Source organism: Heterodontus francisci, chromosome 31 (genome assembly GCF_036365525.1).
Source record: "Heterodontus francisci isolate sHetFra1 chromosome 31, sHetFra1.hap1, whole genome shotgun sequence".
Taxonomy (NCBI): domain Eukaryota; kingdom Metazoa; phylum Chordata; class Chondrichthyes; order Heterodontiformes; family Heterodontidae; genus Heterodontus; species Heterodontus francisci.
The window spans coordinates 50,338,040-50,358,872 of record NC_090401.1 but is presented as its reverse complement, the minus strand read 5'-3'; the positions used below and the strand labels follow the sequence as shown (position 1 = coordinate 50,358,872).

Below are 20,833 nucleotides of genomic sequence, written 5' to 3'. Positions count from 1 at the left end.
CCCTAAGCTTCTCAATTTGGAAAGCAAAAAGCTAAACTTGGTATGTCCACACTTGACAACATCCAGTGCTTTGAATTTCTTTGTGAATGGAAACTGAGATCAACACTTAACTGCAAGGAGGATCTGTAAGGAACTGCTGGTGACTTCAATGTATTGGTAGTCGAGCAGGCACCCTGTCACTGTGATAACGTGGTGGTCTTCTGGAGCCTGGTCAGCGGGAGTCACTGGGGTCACCACACAGCCTGGTCCATTCTCCATCCACCACGAGCGATGCAGTGAGGTGTTGAAGGTCATGACAAAGTCTCTGTCCTACAGAAAAAAACCCAAATCCATTAGCCATTAAAATATCTGTGGAAATGCTACATGGTGTGAAATAACTCCCATCCATAACAAAAAAGTTGAGAATTTTCTCTGTTGTTTCTCAGTAATTGACAGGAAGACTTTCACCTCTGTATGTCGCAACTGCATGAACCGATAAATTGTTTTTAAGTCCAGGATGCACTGTTTGCGATATCAATGTGTGAGCTCTTAACGTCATCATGTTCTATTTAAATAAAGGCATTAACTCCATTTACTTGAAATGGGTTACTATCTCCATACTTTCAATCCTTGTCTATCCACAGATAGCACATGTCTGCCTCCTGTTTGTGTAGTGAGCATTAGTAACAGTTATAACTGATGCCTGGCGGTAGTGGTGTTGTTGTATTATGGTAGGGGCTTAATAACAAGGTTGCATATAGTGACACCACAGGTCCTGGTCAGAATGTAAATGATTGGGTAATGTCCTTGTCAATCAAACCTGAAGACTGCTCTGCTGCAAGTGACTGGGATTGATTTTACACATAAATTGTATTAAGTAACTGTCCTCCACTCACTGCACTTTGCTGGAGCAATAACTTTGCTTTTATTGGGAGACTTTGCTGTAGTTTTGGTCATGTGTTCAGTTTGCTGCAGTGCATAAGCTTTGTTTAAATCAACTCTGTTTGTTGTAAAACAGACTCTGCTGTAAATTAGACTGCTCTAGACTGTTTGCATAGACTCTGTTCGCTATACGTCCTGCTGTAAGTTCCGCTCTGCCTTCAATTCATTGACCAATGCAGTGCTGTCAATATTAAGTCTGTAATAAAAATCCAAACTTAAGGCCAGCTGAACCCCACTTAACACAGAACGTTCATTCACAATATGTAAATGTAGACATGGAAGACATTAAGAATAACTAATCTTGCTTTTGGACAGTACTATGTACAGTTCTGGTTGCCACACTATAGGAAGGATGTGATTGCACTGGAGAGGGTGCAGAGGAGATTCACCAGGATGATTATGAGGGGCATTGATAGGATGGATCGGAAGAAACTTTTTCCCTTAGCGGAGGGATCAATAACCAGGGGGTATAGATTTAAGGTAAGGGGCAGGAGGTTTAGAGGGGATTTGAGGAAAACATTTTTCACCCAGAGAGTGGTTGGAATATGGAACACACTACCAAAAGCGGTGGTAGAGGCAAGAACCCTCACAACATTTAAGAAGTATTTAGGTGAACACTCGGAATGCCATAGCATACAAGGCTACGGGCCAAATGCTGGAAAATGGGATTAGAATAGATTGGTGCTTGGTGGCCAGCACAGACACGATGGGCCGAAGGGCCTGTTTCTGTGCTGTATAACTCTATGACTCTATGACAGGCATTTTCCTTTCAGTGAAAAAAAGCTTGTTATCTAACTGTGTGCTTCTAATTGACAATTCCAGAAAGATTGTGGCATGTTGTGTGCTGCTTTCTCTGGCGTCAGTGACTAGGGTATTAACAAATATTGGCTCTGAATAAAGTTGGAGGGTTGCGGCAGCTGGGGAGGGGGTGATGGGGGTGAGTAAGGTGACTTATCTCAAAGTTTGTTTCTTGGTCCTTGATCTGTCCGAGTGTAACCCACAGATACATCCCAATTCTAATAGGTTCCCAAAAGTCTGGGAGGAATGGCTACAAATATATTGAGGTAAATTGCTGCAGTGTGGAGTTTCATAGAATCATTTCCTCAGCAAATTGGCCCATGCTTTGTAAAACCTCATTATAGCACAGCGCCCGGGAGTCAAACATTTAAATAGATAAGCACTGTGGGGAAATGGATAGTGTCAAATATATCATGAAAACTTTGGATTGCACTGTGCATTCAGTGTTCCTATAGAATACTGAATCTGCGCCCCTCCCCCAACAATCCCACAATATTCCATCACTATCTGTGCACTACCAATCGCCTTTGATGAATTTGCAAGGTCTAAGGCCTATAAGCAACTCGAACAGTTATGCAAGCCTTTAACAGGAGCGATTGAAGGACTTATGTTTTACCTTTCTGGTATAATTTGGGCGGCACAGTGGCGCAGTGGTTAGCACCGCAGCCTCACAGCTCCAGGGACCCGGGTTCGATTCCGGGTACTGCCTGTGTGGAGTTTGCAAGTTCTCCCTGTGTCTGCGTGGGTTTTCTCCGGGTGCTCCGGTTTCCTCCCACAAGCCAAAAGACTTGCAGGTTGATAGGTAAATTGGCCATTATAAATTGTCACTGGTATAGGTAGGTGGTAGGAAAATATAGGGACAGGTGGGGATGTTTGGTAGGAATATGGGGTTAGTGTAGGATTAGTATAAATGGGTGGTTGATGGTCGGCACAGACTCGGTGGGCCGAAGGGCCTGTTTCAGTGCTGTATCTCTAATCTAATCTAATCTAAACATTTCAAACGGCACACCTTGACATAGGGAATTTCAAACTCACTCAGTACTGTTCCCTCTGATAATTCAAATAATTTTCTCGTGCTAAGAAATTTGAGTTATCCAATAATTTGAATAAAACAACTTAAGTTGTTGGGTCACGACCCGGGAACTCTCCAGGTGGTGGCATAGTGGTATTATCACTGGACTAGTAACCCAGAGACCCAGGGTATTTCTCTGGGGACATGGGTTTGAATCCCACCACAGCAGAAGGTGGAATTTGAATTCAATTAATAAATCTGGAATTAAAAGCTAGTCTAATGATGGCCATGAAACCATTGTCGATTGTTGTAAAAACCCATCTGGTTCACTAATGTCCTTTAGGGAAGGAAATCTGCTGTCCTTACCTTGTCTGGCCTAGATATGATTTCAGACCCACAGCAATGTGGTTAACTCTTACATGCCCTCTGAAATGGCCTAGCAAGCCACTCAGTTGTATCTAACCACTACGAAGTCAATAAAAAGGAATGAAACTGGACGGACCACCCGGCATCGACCGAGGCACCGGAAACGACAACGGCAAACCCAGCCCTGTCGACCCTGCAAATTCCTCCTTACTAACATCTGGGGGCTTGTGCCAAAGTTGGGAGAGCTGTCCCACAGACTAGTCATGTAACAGCCTGACATAGTCATACTCACAGAATCATACCTTGCAGACAACGTCCCAGACACTGCCATCACCATCCCCGGGTATGTCTTGTCCCACCGGCAGGACAGACCCACCAGAGGTGGTGACACAGTGGTATGCAGGCGGGAGGGAGTTGCCCTAGGAGTCCTCAACATCGACTCTGGACCCCATGAAGTCTCATGGCATCAGATCAAACATGGGCAAGGTAACCTCCTACTGATTACCACCTACCGCCCTCCCTCAGCTGATGACTCAGTACTCCTCCATGTTGAACACCACTTGGAGGAAGCATTGAAGGTGGCAAGGGCACAAAATGTACTCTGGGTGGGGGACTTCAATGTCCATCACCAAGAGTGGCTCGGTAGCATCACTCCTGACTGAGCTGGCCGAGTTCTAAAGGACATAGCTGCTAGACTGGGTCTGCGGCAGGTGGTGGGGGAACCAACACGAGGGAAAAACATACTTGACTTCGTCCTCACCAATCTGCCTGCCGCAGATGCTTCTGTCCATGACAGTATTGGTAGGAGTGACCACCGTACAGTCCTTGTGGGAGATGAAGTCCCGCCTTCACATTGAAGATACCGTCTATCGAGTTGTGTGGCACTATCACCGTGCTAAATGGGATAGATTTCGAACAGATCTAGCAATGCAAAACTGGGCATCCGTAAGGCGCTGTGGGCCATCAGCAGCAGCAGAATTGTACTCAACCACAATCTGTAACCTCATGGCCCGGCATATCCCCCACTCTAGCATTACCATCAAGCCAGGAGACCAACCCTGGTTCAATAAAGAGTTCAGGAGGGCATGCCAGGAGCAGCACCAGGCATACCTCAAAATGAGGTGTCAACCTGGTGAAGCTACAACACAGGACTACTTGCATGCCAAACTGCGTAAGCAGCATGCGATAGACAGAGCGAAGCGATCCCATAACCAACGGATCAGATCTAAGCTCTGCAGTCTTGCCACATCCAGCTGTGAATGGTGGTGGACAATTAAACAACTAACTGGAGGAGGTGGCTCCACAAATATCCCCATCCTCAATGATGGGGGAGCCCAGCACATCAGTGCAAAAGATAAGGCTGAAGCATTTGCAACAATCTTCAGCCAGAAGTGCTGAGTTGATGATCCATCTCGGCCTCCTCTTGAAGTCCCCAACATCACAGATGCCAGACTTCAGCCAATGGGCCCTGTCAATATTCCGGCAATAGTACTGAAGACCTGTGCTCCAGAACTTGCCGCGCCCCTAGCCAAGCTGTTCCAGTACAGCTACAACACTGGCATCTACCCTGAAATGTGGAAAATTGCTCAGGTATGTCCTGTACACAAAAAGCAGGACAAGTCCAACCCGGCCAATTACCACCCCATCAGCCTACTCTCAATCATCAGAAAAGTGATGGAAGATGTCAGCAACAGTGCCATCAAGCGGCACTTGCTTAGCAATAACCTGCTCAGTGAGGCTCAGTTTGGGTTCCGCCAGGGCCACTCAGCTCCTGACCTCATTACAGCCTTGGTTCAAACATGGACAAAAGAGATGAACTCAAGAGGTGAGGTGAGAGTGACTGCCCTTGACATCAAGGCAGCATTTGACCGAGTATGGCATCAAGGATCCCTAGCAAAACTGAGGTCAATGGGAATCAGGGGGAAAACCCTCCGCTGGCTGGAGTCATACCTAGCACAAAGGAAGATGGTTGTGGTTGTTGGAGGTCAATCACCTGAGCTCCAGGACATCACTGCAGGAGTTCCTCAGGGTAGTGTCCTAGGCCCAACCATCTTCAGCTGCTTCATCAATGACCTTCCTTCAATCATAAGGTCAGAAGTGGGGATGTTCGCTGATGATTGCACAATGTTCAGCACCATTCGTGACTCCTCAGATACTGAAGCAGTCCGTGTAGAAATACAGCAAGACCTGGACAATATCCAGGCTTGGGCTGATAAGTGGCAAGTAACATTCGCGCCACACAAGTGCCAGGCAATGACCATCTCCAACAAGAGAGAATCTAACCATCTCCCATTGACATTCAACGGCATTACCATCACTGAATCCCCCACTATCAACATCCTAGGGGCTACAATTGACCAGAAACTGAACTGGAGTAGCCATATAAATACCGTGGCTAGAAGAGCAGGTCAGAGGCTAGGAATCCTGGGCAAGTAACTCACCTCCTGACTCCGCAAAGCCTGTCCACCATCTACAAGGCACAAGTCAGGAGTGTGATGGAATACTCTCCACTTGCCTGGATGGGTGCAGCTCCAACAACACTCAAGAAGCTCGACACCATCCAGTACAAAGCAGCTGCTTGATTGGCACCCCATCTACAAACATTCACTCCCTCCACCACTGACGCACAGTGGTAGCAGTGTATACCATCTACAAGATGCACTGCAGCAATGCACCAAGACTCCTTAGACAGCACCTTCCAAACATGTGACCTCTACCACCTAGAAGGACAAGGGAAGCAGATGCCACACAGCATCTTGACTTGTAACTATATTGCTGTTCCTTCTCTGTAGCTGGGTCAAAATCCTGGAACTCCCTTCTTAACAGCCCTGTGGGTGTACTTACCCCATATGGGCTGCAGTGGTTCAAGAAGACAGCTCACCACCAACATCTCACGGGCAATTAGGGATGGACATTAAATGCTGGCTTGGCCAGCGACGTCCACATCCCCATAAAACGAATAATAAAAAAAACGCACTGTGGGAGTACCTTCACTATGTGATCTGCAGGAAGGCCCACCACCACCTTTTCAAGGGAAACTAGGGATGGGTGTTAGCTTGCCAGCGATGCACATTTCCCGAGATGGAATTTAAAAAAAAAGTGATACAGCATAGTGGGAATTTCACGATTCTGAATCGGCTAGTTTGAATCAAGTGACTTTGTATTTAGAATAAACTTTGAACTAATGTAAGGTAGAGCCAAACCTAACTTTCTAATTGGCTGGCGATTGCTCATTCATCACCGAAACACTGCAGTGTTAACTGTTATTTAATAGACCAGTAGAAGCTAAAGAGGTGTATGCATACAGTGGAGCTCAGAATGTCTTTACAGACTTTGCACTTGGAATTCTCCACATGTGCTTCTGGATGTTTTAATAAACCCGAATCTGAGTGCGTATTTGTACATTGTAAACTATTTAGAACAAAGTTGCTGTGGGCACCAGCATTGTTATTTTAAATATATATGTTAAATCGGTTTCACCTTCTTTCTCACAATCTGCTGTGGCCTCTAACCCACCCGGTAGAACCTATTGCATTCACATGCAACCCAGATGCAGCAGCCACCTGCTGTTGTACATGAAACACAAGCACCGCACACTGGAATTTTAGATATGCATTAAGTGAATAGCCGCATTGTCCCTAAGTCACAATGGATTGGGGATGAAAATGGCCTCTGATCACTCCGGCTGATCTTTAATATTTAGTACACTGCTCCAGATGGCCACAGACTAGGGTTGCCTGCTCTGGTTGGACAAATTCCTGGAGGTTTCATCACATGACCTCCTGCCTCCAACCACCCGGCTTCACCCTCCTGCTATTGATCGCTGGACTTTTCCATCCTCATAACAACAAGTCTTCCCACGCTGATCGGAAAATAAATAGACTGTTCATTATCCAATTGGATGTTTCCTGACTGTCAGTCAAACAGCCTTTGTTGTAATGATCAATATTTTTAGACCTGACAGAAATGTATAAAGAAATTTTAAAAACATTTTTTTAATACCCCCGTGATTTTTCTCCTCAGTGTTGCTTGCAGCAGTGTCTGGAGATTAATTTTTAATTCCTGCATACTGGAGAATTGGCCACCGTACCACAGACAGAATCAATTGAGGTGTTAAAATATTTGGGAAGATAGGCCCTTTGGGATAACGGAGAGTGGACATGGAATTGGGCTTAAAAAGATGAAGAGCTGCCATGGTTAACAAAATGATGGAGCACTCTTGCTGGGTTAAATGACCTACTTCAGTGCCGAATGCTCCTTAATCAATTTTATTTTAAAACATTTCCCTGATAAAATATTCAAAGTTTGCAGCTGGGACTTCTCAGTTTTCTGTCTGAACCTATTTTAAACAGTTGCTTCTGTACTTTAAAAAAAATAAATAAAGCTTTAGATTGAAAAATAAATTCGCAAAGGCTCAAGGAGCAGAACAAAGTCATATTTTAAAATGAAATCTAAACAATCCACAGCAAAAAGTCGAACAATAACATTTAGATGAGAAATAGGAGCAGGAGTATTCCTACAGCCTCTCGAGGCTACGATGCCATTCAATAAGATCATGACTGCTCCTCACACACTTACCTGCCCTATTCTCTTATCCCTTGATTCCCTTAGTTTAGCAGAGATAAATTTTAAATTTGATGATTAATCACTGTATTGAATGATCAGCAGGTATCATTTCTGGAACAGGGAATGCTGGATATGGTAAAGAGCTCAGCTCCCTCCTCATAATTAAAGCCACATATACTGTCTTTTATTACACAACTTGCTGATGTTCACTATCGGCTTAACTGGCCCTCTGTGAGCTGTAAAATCCCAATAATGCCCATTCAATATTATTATTTTTATCTCTTTTTATGAATGAAGTCTTTCGAGGGCAGCCGTCGTATCTTAGCACCAGGTCCACTGATGACCACAGTCTACACAATGCCAGTGTAAACCTACTAAATAGGCATTAAAAGGTTTGTCACACTATTAGAAAAAACTTCACATATGTAATTGCTTCCTGCCCTTCTGTCCACATCTCACACTCTGACGCAAATTTCATGAAAAAATGTAAAGCGATTCTGCATTAAATGGGTAGAGGCACAACAACAACTGGGTTGGTATCCTTCCATCTATGAAAGATGATGGACATGCAACACCACCATTTCAGTGGGGGTGTCTTCTCTTTCTGCACCTTTGCTGATGGCTATGAAGGCCAATCCTTGAGAGGTAGGTTCTGCCGCAAGTGTCACATGTCAAGCTGCCAAGTGACGCTATGACTTGCGCAAAGTAGGAGCTAATGGTGTCGTGGGTAACATATTAGCATGAATAGAAGATTGGCTGGCTGGCAGAAAACAGAGAGTATGTACTAATGGGCCCTTTTCTGATTGGCAGGATGTGAAAAGTGGAGTCCCGCAGGTGTCTGTGCTGGGGCCTCAACTTTTTACAATTTATATCAATGACTTAGATGAGGGGAGCATTGGCATGGTAACTAAATTTGCAGATGACACACAGATAGGTTGGAAAGTGTGTTGTGAAGAGGACGTAAGGAGGTTGCAGACTGATATAGAAAAGGTGAGTGAGTGGGCAAAAATCTGGCAGATGGAATATAATGGGGAAAATGTGAAGTTGTTCACTTTGGCAGGGAAAATAAAAAAGCAGAGCATTACTTAAACGGAGAATGACTGCAGAGTTCCGAGATGCAGAGGAATCGAGGTGTTCTGGTGTAGGAGTCACAAAACGTTAGTATGCAGGTACAGCAGGTAATAAAGAAGGCTAATGGAATGCTATCCTTTATTATGAGAGGAATTGAAAATAAAATTAAAGGATGTTATGCTTCAGTAAAACAGGGCAGTGGTGAGACCACATCTCGAATACTGTGTGCAGTTTTGGTCTCCTTATTTAAGGAAGGATGTAAATGCGTTGGAGGCGGTTCAGAGGAGTTTAATAGATTGATACCTGGAATGAGTGGGTTGTCTTATGAGGAAAGGTTGGACAGACTGGGCTTGTTTTCATTGGAATTTAGAAGAGTGAGGGGAGACTTGATTGAAGTTTATAAGATCCTGAACAGTCTTGACAAGGTGGATGTGGAAAGAATGTTTCCTCTTGTGAGTGAGTCCATAACTAGAGGGCACTATTTTAAAATTAGGGGTCATGCTTTTAAGACAGAGATGAGGAGAATTTTTTTTCTCTCAGAGGGCTGTGTGACTTGGAACTCTTTGCCTCAGAAGGTGGTGAAGGTGGGGTCACTGATTATTTTTAAGGCAGAGGTAGATAGATGCTTGCCAGGCAAGGGAATAAAAGGTTATCAGGGGTAGATGGGAGTGTGGAATTCGAAACACAAACAGATCAGCCATGATCTTGTTGAATGGCGGAGCAGGCTCAAGGGGCCGAATGGCCTACTTCTGCTCCTAATTCATATGCTCGTATGTTGTTTTTGACATTGGTGCCTGTTGCCAAGCTGCTGTAGCAACTGGTCATCGTGGTAGTGCACAGGTTTGTTGACATTGCCCTCTTTCGCCAGCTCGTGACTCCCAGGTGCAATAGTCAACATTTAGGGCCTTCATGTCACACTTGCAAGCATTTTTGAAGCGGGCCTTGGGTGTCATCTGGTCCCAGCTACCTCACCATACAGAAGGTCCTTGGGTATGTGACTGTCTTCCATCCTGTGGATGTGTCCCACCCACTGAAGCTGCCTCTGTTTGATTGGTGACAACCCAATTGGGAGACCTGCCTTTGAGAGGACTGCCGCATTTGTAACTTTGTCCAGCCAGGATATACCCATAATGTGTGCTGTAGACAATAATGAAGATGGAAATTATTGAGCTTCTTTCCCTGGTAGCTGTAAGTTGCCCATGTTTCATAGCCATACAGCAAGGTGCTGAGAACACAGGCCTTATAAACCATCAGCTTGGTCCTAAAGGTCAGCTTGGTATTATCCCATGCACTTTTCACAAGTTGGCCAAAGGTGATAGCTGCTTTCCCTGAACATGCATCGAGCTCTGGATCAAGGGACAGATTATCTATCACCATGGAACCAGGTGGCAGAATTTGCTCACCACTTCCAGTGGGGTGTTATTTAGTGTGATCAGGGTGATCAACAACTGTGCATGTCTCACTGGAGGATTACAAGACAAATACCTGAACTTAAAATAAACATTATAAATACACACTTTAGGTGCAATGCACTTTTCAGTGGGTTGCTTTGAAAGATCTAACACTACTGTCACTTCGCAGCGTCAGCCTCTGAAGGTATTTGCAGCCCAAGCCTCTCAGTAAAGCTTGCTGACTAACATCCTGGATAAACACTGCACCTTGTATTTTTTTTCCTGTAAATGCAATGCATCACAACAGTTGGCTTACAAGAAGTAACTGCATAAAATGCTGCCCTTGATTACCTTTCTTCAGGTTGCAATGACTTGCACACCTCAGGTATTGCTTATGTTACCGGTGTGATTTGACTGTTGGACCAAGCAAAAGAATCATGAAGAGGACCTGTTTGATATTGGTAACAAATGTGTGAAGGTACCAAAATTACCATATTGGTAATATCTCTGGAGTCTTGCTATCACTACTATTGATACTACTCCTGCTCAGGCATGGATTTGATGGCCCGAATGGCCTCCTTCTGTGTCATTATGACCCTATGACTGACTGCTCCTGCTACTGCTGATACTATGACCGCTGATGCTACAGTTGTTGCTGCTACAACCAGCACCAGTACTACTGCCCCTGCAGCAGCAATAACTTTCATTAGCGAGCACTTTAACACAGAAACCATCCCCTGGTGCTACACCTAGAAAGGAGAAATCAAAGAAAACAGACGATGGTTGCCCTGGGACTGTAGGAGTGGTGGCGTTTTCAAGGAGGGACGGGAAACCAGAGAACAAAATAACAGCTTGCAATTCTCTATTTATAAGAGGGGAAAAAATGTCACAGAGGATGTAAACATATCATGGGAACAAAACAGTGAACACTCTGACCTTAAAAAAAGAAGCTTAATTTGACTGACAAACAGATTTCAGTATTTTGCTATCGATCAGCATTTGCTGTTACCATGTGAGAGGCAATTATCGGTACATTAGAGGCAACTGCATAATAAACAACAAGAAATCAATGCAGAACAATGTTGTCCTTACATAAATAAAAGCAAAATAGTGCAGATGCTGGAAATCTGAAATAAAAACAAGAATTTCTGGAAATAGCAGGTCTGGCAGCATCTGTGGAGACAGAAACAGAGTTAACGTTTCAGGTCAGTGACCTTTCATCAGAACTGGCAAAGATTCGAAATGTAACAGGTTTTAAGCAAATAAAGTGGGAGTGGGGCAAAAGGGGAGGTGTTGATAGGATAGGGTCACAGAGAATAACTGACCAGAAGGCAAATGGTATATTAATGGTGTGTTGAAAGACAAATCATTAGTGCAGAGAGGGTGTTAAATGACAGAAAAATAAACAGCCCTGGCCCAAAGCACAAATATGAAAAAATAACAGTGGGCAGGCACATGGTTAAAAAAAAAAGAATGAAACAAACTAAAATAAAATAAACAAATAAAAAATAAAAAATAAAAAAAATAACTAAAAATAAAAAGGGGGGCCCCTGTCATGCTCTGAAATTATTGAACTCAATGATCCAAAGGATCATCCTACGCCATTTCCGCCACCTCCAGCGTGATGCCACTACCAAACGCATCTTCCTCTCCCCTCCCCTGTCGGCATTCCAAAGGGATCATTCTCTCCGCGACACCCTGGTCCACTCCTCCATTACCCCCAACACCTCCTCCCCTTCCCACGGCACTTTCCCATGCAATTGCAGGAGGTGTAATACCTGCCCTTTTACCTCCTCTCTCCTCACTATCCAAGGTCCCAAACACTCCTTTCAGGTGAAGCAGCGATTTACTTGTACTTCAATGTAGTATACTGTATTCGCTGCTCACAATGTGGTCTCCTCTACATTGGGAGACCAAACGCAGATTGGGTGACCGCTTTATGGAACACCTCCGCTCAGTCCAAAAGCATGACCCCGAGCTTCCGATTGCTGGCCAGTTCAACACCCACCCCCTGCTCTCATGCTCACATCTCTGTCCTGGGCTTGCTGGAGTGTTCCAGTGAACATCAACGCAAGCTCGAGGATCAGCATCTCATTTACCGATTAGGCACACTACAGGCTGCCGGACTGAACATTGAGTTCAATAATAGGGTAACAGGGTATCTCTGATATTGCCCATGGTAGTCAAGATTTTTATCACTGGCCCACTTAGTCATTAGCAAGGCCTAATCAATAGTTAGCTACTATTTGGCAATTGCTGTAAATCATTGTGCTCCCAGCAAATAGTTTAAATGTAATTATGTAAACAAAAAATCAATAAACTCTCAGGCGATCCACAAATTGTAAGCTATGCTTTTTTCCCCTTTGTAGCTCTAACATTACTGACAAAGGGCAAATTTAACCGAACTCCCCAGGCAGGAAACCCATGGGATGGAGTGGAACTCCAGTTATAATGCCCCACCCCCCGCCCAATGTTACTGTCCACTGTCTTCAATGAAGAGTCAAATTGGCATTGCACCCAATCCCTCCAGTTTTCCAATGGGGTGGGTTTGCTTAAAACATCCTCTATTGAGTCTCTGTGTGCAGCTCTGTCACTTCCTGCTCATTGAGAGCTGCTTCCCAGTTACGTTTACATTCAGAAGCAGTTCCAAAAACTGCAGCCGAGGTTGGACCTGGCTAACCCAAGGCCATGCACAAGACTGGCCATTTATGTTGGCTCCTGTCACCAACCCATAGAAAAAGACTTACATTTATATAGCTCCTGATCACTGAGAAATGATCCGAGGGGGAGCGATGAAAATTGAAGATGCGTGAAGGGCCAGAATTGAAGAGCGCAGAGATCTCAGAGGCTTGTGGGGCAGGAAAATGATACAGAGATGTACGCCAGTGAGAGTCAGAAACTTTAGGAGAGGGGGGAGAAGATTGTGCCACAGATTTGGGGTCAGTGCAAAACTTCTTCAAGGTGCAGAAGGAGATGGTGCATTGGAGTTGGGCGATTGAGTAGAGACTCTCTACGGTACCAGTCATCTCAACTAATGTATCATCTCCACTTCATTTTTCTCTTCCTTCTCCTTCCCATTCATTGGGCTGGATTTTAAAGCCCCTCTGCCACCGCGAATGGTGGTTGGGGGGGCAATGAAGATCGGTATGGAGGAAGTCTGCCACTGACCCCGACGGCGGCAGACCCTGAACCAATCTCGGTAGCGGCGGCGAGGCCTCATGGCAGCCGCCCCGCCGCTCGGCGACGGGATCGACATTAAAGTATGTTAATGGCTACTTACCATGTCGGCCGCAGTAATTCAGCGATCACGTTCCAATCTTTATTCTGACAGCCAGAAATGCCACGCCTTTGAATCCCCGTTTGGGGAAACTTGGTGCGACCCCTGTGAGGAGGGGGTAGGAACTTTCTTCTCCGTGCGGGACGGAGGGGAGCGGGGTTAGAAAGCCTCAGATTGGTTGGGGGTGGGGGGTAATGGGAAGGGGTAAAGGACAAAGGTGCCGAATTTTGGGGGGAGGGTGAAAAGGTAAAATTTTAAATACTGGTATTACAGGGCTGGCGGGAGGTGGGGGCGGAGGAAGGGCAGGAATGTTGCGAAATGCCATTGTGGGGAGGTGGGAGGATGCATGGTAAGGTTATTTCATTCATGTTTGCAACACTTAGCATTAACTGGCCCTTTAAATTTTAAATGTGCATTGAGGGCTGTAAGCCCTTTAAAAATGGCACCGGCACCTGCGCATTGGCACTGGACACTGTTGTTGGCGATGACTCACCCGCCCCCTCCGCGTCATCATGGAGGGCAGGCGCCACGGCCATGCAAATGAGCTGCTGCGTTTGAAATCGCGATGGCTCCGCATCGTAGTCCCCGTGTGCGTGGGCCTCATTTTTATATGCTTGCCGCCTATTTCGGTGGCAGAGTCTCAAAATGCAGCTCATTATTTTTCTGCTCTCAAGTCTCGTAGCCATTTGTCACAGTTATTTATTCCCATTTTTGTCTATGAAAGCACCTTCCATACTTTTCTCCCTAGGTGTTTAATTATCTCTCTTCCAGTCTGTGCTGTACATTTTAATTGATTTCCGTTCTTTCCAACCATTTCCACATTTTTTCTAAATTCCTTTTTCAGTTTATGCTGTTTTTTTCTTTAATGTATTGCTCGCCATCACTTTATTCCTCACCTTCTCACTGTTTCTCCCTTTCTGCCTGTTATTCTTCACTCTTTCCCATATTCCAGGCCTGATCTGAACCTGCCAGTAGGAAGCAAGGCAGGTTCAATCGATGCCTGATTTACATCCGACCTGATTTTATGCTCCATTGTGAGACTGTTCTGTAATACTAGTATGTTAAACTTATATTGAACCTTGGAGTGCTGTGCACAGTTCAGGTACAGAGGCATTGGAGAAGGTGCCTTCTTCAACAGCACCTTCCAAACCCGCCACTTCTACCACCTAGAAGGACAAGGGCTCCAGACGCATGGGAACACAATCACCTGCAAGTTCCCCTCCAATTAACACACCATCCTGACTTGGAACTATATCGCCATTTCTTAACGGGAGGGGGGTCAAAATCCTGGAACTTCCTTCCTAACAGCACTGTGGGTGTACCTACACCACATGGACTGCAGCAGTTCATGAAGGCGGCTCACCACCACCTTTGCAAGGGCAATTATTCTCATCGAGGAGGTAGATAGATTTTTGAAATATCGGGGAGTTGAGGGCTATGAGGAGCTGGCACGAAAGAGGAGTTGAGGTCTGGGGCAGATCAGCCATAATATTATTGAATGGTGGGGCAGGCTTGAGGGGCCGAATTGCCTACTCCTTATCCTATTTCTTATGTTCTTACGTCCTTAACTAGGGATGGACAATAAATGCCGGCCTTGCCAGTGATGCTTGCTTCCTATGAAAGAATAAAAAAAGGCAAAGATCCATTTAAGGGGAAGCTAGATAAGCACATGAGGGTGAAAGGAATAGAAGGTTATGTTGATGAAGTAGGGTAGGAGGAGATACTTGTGGAGCATAAAAGCTAGCAGAGGACCAGTTGGACTGAATAGCCTGTTTCTGTGTTGTATACTCGATATAGTACCCATAGTAAGGCAACTCTGTAGTAAAAGGGCCTGTAGTAAGGCTGTTCTGTAATTACGGGGCCTGTAAATAAGGCTTCTCTGTAATAACAGGGCCTGTCTGCTCTGTAATAACGAGGCCTTTAGTAAGGCTGTTCTGTAATGCTAATGCCGACAGGTTAAGTTATTTTACGGGAGGTGTCAAGCCATCCCATGGGGCAAGTGAAGGATCATCATGATCTTGGCTTAAAGCTTAATACAGCCAAAGCATTGTTGCCATAGCAACTGAACAGCCTCGCTTCCAAGTATCAAGATATCTTGAAAATATAAACTGGCTGTTCAAAGACCTTTAAAATATTTAGATGCTCATTTTTTCCCCACATTCTTCAGCGATCCTTGCTGGTGAATTTTCAGCAAAGCAAATGTAAAACTCAGTCTGTGATTGCCCTCTCCTACATCCTTAATCTGCTCCCTGCTAGGCTGTGGAGTTGGGTACAAGGCGACAACCCTTGGTATAGAGCATTTTTAAATTGTGATTCTTCAGTTAAAATTAAAATGGCACCATTTACTTTTGAAACCATCCAAACATTTTGAAACTGTCCTTTGTCAGGATAAGGGTTCAGTCATTTTGCACTGAGATGAAGAGAAATTTCTTCACTCGGAGGGTTGTAAATCTTTGGAAATCTCTACCTCAGAGGGCTGTGGATGGTCAGTTGTTGAGTATATTCAAGACTGAGATCAATAGATTTTTGGAATCCAAGGGAATCAAGGGATATGGGGATAGGGCAGTAAATTGGAGTTCAGGTAGAAAGTCAACCATGATCTTATCGAGGGGCTGAATGACCTACTTCTGCTCCTATTTTCTTATGTTTTTCAAATGACTGTCACTGAAGAATGGTTGAGTCCCACTCCCATTCCCCACTGGTGCTGGATATTCAACTTGACCAGCCTGTTTGCAAAGACTCATTGGCACTGCAAAAGCAGAAATCCCCTCATGAAACAAAGGCCTTAGAACAAATTGAAACAAAGTTTGAAGTTAAAGAACAAAGTTTTGGATTTTTACGCAAGACAGTGCTTTGAAATGGCTCCTAATGTTGTAACTTGAACACATCGAGGCTTGAACATTCCTTCAATCCACAGCCCAGCAGAACAAAGCTATCAGAGGACTTGTCAGAAATGCTTGCAATCCTGCACCTTTCTCAATCAGCTGCTCAATCAACTTCTGCTTTGTGTGCAGCCTTTGTGGGTAGATTAATAACAAGCCACGTGATGCAGAAACTAGAAAGCTACAAGAACTCACCTCACCTCTCTCCTCACCATCCAAAGCCCCAAACAGTCCTTCCAGGTGAAGCAGCGATTTACTTGTACTTCCTTCAATTCAGTATACTGTATTCACAGCTCACAATGCGGTCACGGTGAGAGGTGGTGGCGTAATGGTATTGTCACTGGACTAGTAACACAGAGACCCAGGGTATTGCTCTGGGGACATGGGTTCAAATCCCACCACAGCAGAAGGTGGAATTTGAATTCAATTAATAAATCTGGAATTAAAAATAAAGCTAGTCTAATGATGGCCACGAACCATTGTCGATTGTTGTAAAAACCCATCTGATTCACTAATGTCCTTCAGGCAAGGAAATCTGCTGTCCTTACCTGGTCTGGCCTACATGTGACTCCAGACCCACAGCAATGTGGTTGACTCTTACATGCCCTCTGAAATGGCCTAACAAGCCACTTAGTTGTATCTAACCGCTAGCACTGTGGGTGTACCTACCCCACATGGACTGCAGCGGTTCAAGAAGGCAGCTCACCACTGCCTTCTCAAGGGCAATTAGGGATGGGTGGCACAGCGGTTAGCACCGCAGCCTCACAGCTCCAGCGACCAGGGTTCAGTTCTGGGTACTGCCTGTGCGGAGTTTGCAAGTTCTCCCTGTGACTGCGTGGGTTTCCGTTGGGTGCTCCGGTTTCCTCCCACTTCCAAAGACTTTGCAGGTTAATAGGTAAATTGGCCATTATAAATTGCCCCTAGTGTAGGTAGGTGGTAGGAGAATGGTGGAGATGTGGTAGAGAATATGGGATTAATGTAGGATTATTATGAATGGGTGGTTGTTGGTCGGCACAGACTCGGTGGGCCGAAGGGCCTGTTTCAGTGCTGTATCTCTAAATAAATAAATGAAAAAATGCTGGCCTGGCCAGCGATGCCCACATCCCATGAATGAATAAAAAAAAATATTGGGGAGACCAAACGCAGATTGGGTGACCGCTTTGCAAAACATCTCCGCTCAGTCTGAAAGCATGACCCAGAGCTTCCGGTCGCTTGCCATTTCAACTCGCCACCCAGCTCTGATGCAAACATTTCTGTCCTTGGCCTGCTACCGTGTTCCAGTGAAATCAACGCAAGCTCGAGGAGCAGCATCTAATCTTTCGATTAGGCACCCAATAGTCTTGCAGACTGATCAATGAGTTCAATAACTTCACAGCATGACTGGCCTTTTTTATGTTTTTTATTTTAATTTTATTTTTTAACCATGTGCCTGTTTTTCATGTTGACAGAGCTGCTCATTATTCTGCTATTAACACTCTCTCTGGACTAATGCTTTGTCTTTCACCACAAGCATTAATACACTCTTTGGCCTTGTTTCAGGACAGCTTTGTTATTTAATCTCTACTGCCCTTTGCCCTATCACACACCTCTCCTTTTGTTCTCTTCCCCACCATCCCTCCCTCCACTTGCTTAAAACCTCATTCTTTTATAACCTTTGCCAGTTCTGATGAAAGGTCACAGACCTGAAACATTAACTCTGCTTCTCTCTCCACAGATTCTGCCTGACCTGCTGAATATCTCCAGCATTTTCTGTTTTTATTTAAGGTACAAGCGCTACTCTGGGTTTGAGGAATGTCGACTGAGTTTAACAGCTGCTTATAGGCACGAAAGTGGGGAATTGTGCTCATAATCTTCCCTAAATATCGGAATCCCTCTCTGCCTCTCTCTCCTCCTCCTTTAAGATGCTCCTTAAAACCTATCTCTTTAACCAAGCTTTTGGTCACCAGTCCTGATATCTCCCAATGAGGCTCAGTGTCAAATTATGTTTGATAATGCATCTGTGAGGCGACTTGGGACATTTTTACCACATTAAAATCAATATATAAATGCAAGTTGTTGTTCTTTATGAGATTTAAAAATAATAAATATAATTATTGGTGAAAAACTTAAGTGTTCAGTGCAGAACAGTCAAGCTTGAAAAGAGTTAAAAAAGGACAAAATAAATCAAGGAATGGAGACTAGCTGACGGCAAGTTTGGATTTTGAGAAGTTGGGGGAGTGCAGGCGACTGATGGAGATAGGGCATTCCACTCCTTTGGGAAGGTGAGAAGCCTCCAATTAAGTTGGCTTTGCTGACTATCAAAAATGTTATTCCTTCTTTCCAAAATATTACAGAGCTAATTCCAGCAGCCCTCGTGTGCAAGCCTGCCTGGGATCTCATTTAATATTTTCCTTCGCCCCTTGAATCAGTGATTATATAGAAGAAGCAGGCAATCATTTAACCAATTCAACCACAAAGTACAACTCAGTACGTCCGCTTCAGACCCAGAGTAGTTCTTGAACCTTTCTAGTTTCTGCATCATCGGCTTGTTATTAATCTATCCACAAAGGCCGCACACCGAGCTTTGTAGAAGTTGATTGAGCTCAAGGTCAGGTAATGTGAATATACAAATCACATAGAGGAATTAAAAGACCAAATGGATTTCAATCTGTGCTCACCATGAAAAGGATATATTTGCAGAAAGAGTGAGATTAATTGGATAGCTCTTTCAAAGAGCTAGTACTGGCATGATGGGTTGAATGGCCATTTCCTTGTACTGTTTGATTCCACCATTCTATGATATCCCATGCTGAATTCCTGTGTTCATAGAATCATAGAATGGTTAACAGCACAGAAAGAGGCCATTCAACCCATTGTGTTCGTGCCGGCTCGCTTCAAGAGCAACTCTGCTAGTCCCACTCCCCCGCCCTTTCCCCATAGCCCTGCAACTTTTCTTTCTTCAGGTGCTTATCCAATTCTCTTTTGAAAGTCACGATTGAATCTGCCTCCATCACACTCTCAGGCCGTGCATTCCAGATCCTAACCAATTGCTACGTAAGAAAAATCTCTCGCATGTTGCTGTTGCTTTTTTTTAACCAATCACCTTAAATTGGTGTCCTCTGGATCTCAGCACCATATCTTCATACTCCTCCCTCCTTCTTCACACTCCTCCCTTCCTCATCACATTTCCCCTTCCTCTTCAGAATTCCAATATTTTGAAAATAATTGAGCTGGTCCCCTGTTTTCATTTGGACTCTGGGGAGACTGGCATCCATTAGCTTTTTGTTGTCGTTTACATGTCTGAATCGGACTCCTTTTCCCCGGTGGACCCTTCGATTCAGTTTGTTGTGTGCCGACCATTCTCTCATTGGGATAAATGAATGAACTTTGACTGTTAGCTTTCCACCCCAACACCTCTGAGCCCAGTTCTTCATCAAAGTAAGTGCACAGGTGATGCTATTATCACTTATGTCCGGAAAAACCCGATATGCCAAATGAAAAATATTTAATTTCATTGGTTAGAAACTTACATTAGACTTTTAATGGGGGGAAAAAACCTACAGTAACTTTTAAAAAACTGGCAGCCAAGATGGCCACTGCAATTTACATTTGAAATACCAGGAGATTGAACTGGAGACAAAACATCTCACAAGAAGCCCAGCCAGAACAATGCTTTGGTTAACGGAGTCGATTAGCCAGATCACCCTCGTCAGTGGAACATTCCAAAACATCTCTAGGCATTCATAAATGGAGATGTCACTCCAGGAGGTAAACACTGCCGAGCCCATCGAAGAGAAGTTTTAGGCTTTCGACTTTGGACCTCATTAAAAACAAAGAGGAGTGAGAGAGCCATGTGACTATCTGTTCATCTCTGAAGAAACTGGAAGTATTGTTACACAGACAAGCAGACAGGCAGTAACCGAGTGGACAGTAGTTGAGAAGGCTGCTGCTCCCCTGTCTCTCTCTCCCCAGAAAACATGTGAAAACCATCTGTGAATGGGGAACCCTCCAAGCCTACAGACCGCTACAGCCAGCAACCAGGGGAGAGAGCCAACTACAGATTCTGCCTTCAGGAAAACCCTGAGCACAGCAAGCCAGTCAAAATACACTTTGACCAACCAAGAACTTCAAGAATACAGCTTCAGCTGAGGACTACTGGATCATCCACTTTACAGACTGTATTTAAATTCCATTTAATCTGGACTTTAATCCACCCATCGAATCTATTTTTCCCTTCTGTAATCTATTTGTGTGTGTGTGATTCTTGTGTGAATGTGTGCGTGAATGTGTACCGCATTTTTAGTATTTTTTTAAAAATCGGGTTAGAGTGTTAAGTATAATAAACTTACTTCTTTCTTGTTTAAACTCAAGAAAACCTGTCCGATTGGTTATTTCACAATCACAGTAAAAAGAAAAGGTAAAACACTCACAGAGATGGTAAGTAAAACCACTGTTTAAAAGGAATAAACCCTGTTGCGGTCAAATAAGAGGAAGGGCGAGAGGGGAGCCTGAGATCCCCTCCTCACCTGGCCGTAACACTTACAAAGCAAAGAATGATAGGATTAAGTAA

General features: G+C 44.4%; 1 protein-coding gene across 5 annotated transcripts in view; it reads right to left on the bottom strand.

The window, feature by feature from the left end:
* nkain1 (sodium/potassium transporting ATPase interacting 1) overlaps positions 1-20,833 on the bottom strand; it is a 507,954-nt gene that overhangs the window by 58,887 nt on the left and 428,234 nt on the right. For all 5 annotated transcript variants that reach the window (XM_068011547.1, XM_068011548.1, XM_068011550.1 and 2 more), the window contains one exon: positions 112-309. In XM_068011547.1, the coding sequence (XP_067867648.1) occupies positions 112-309 (198 nt within the window). The remainder of the gene's footprint in view (positions 1-111; positions 310-20,833) is intronic.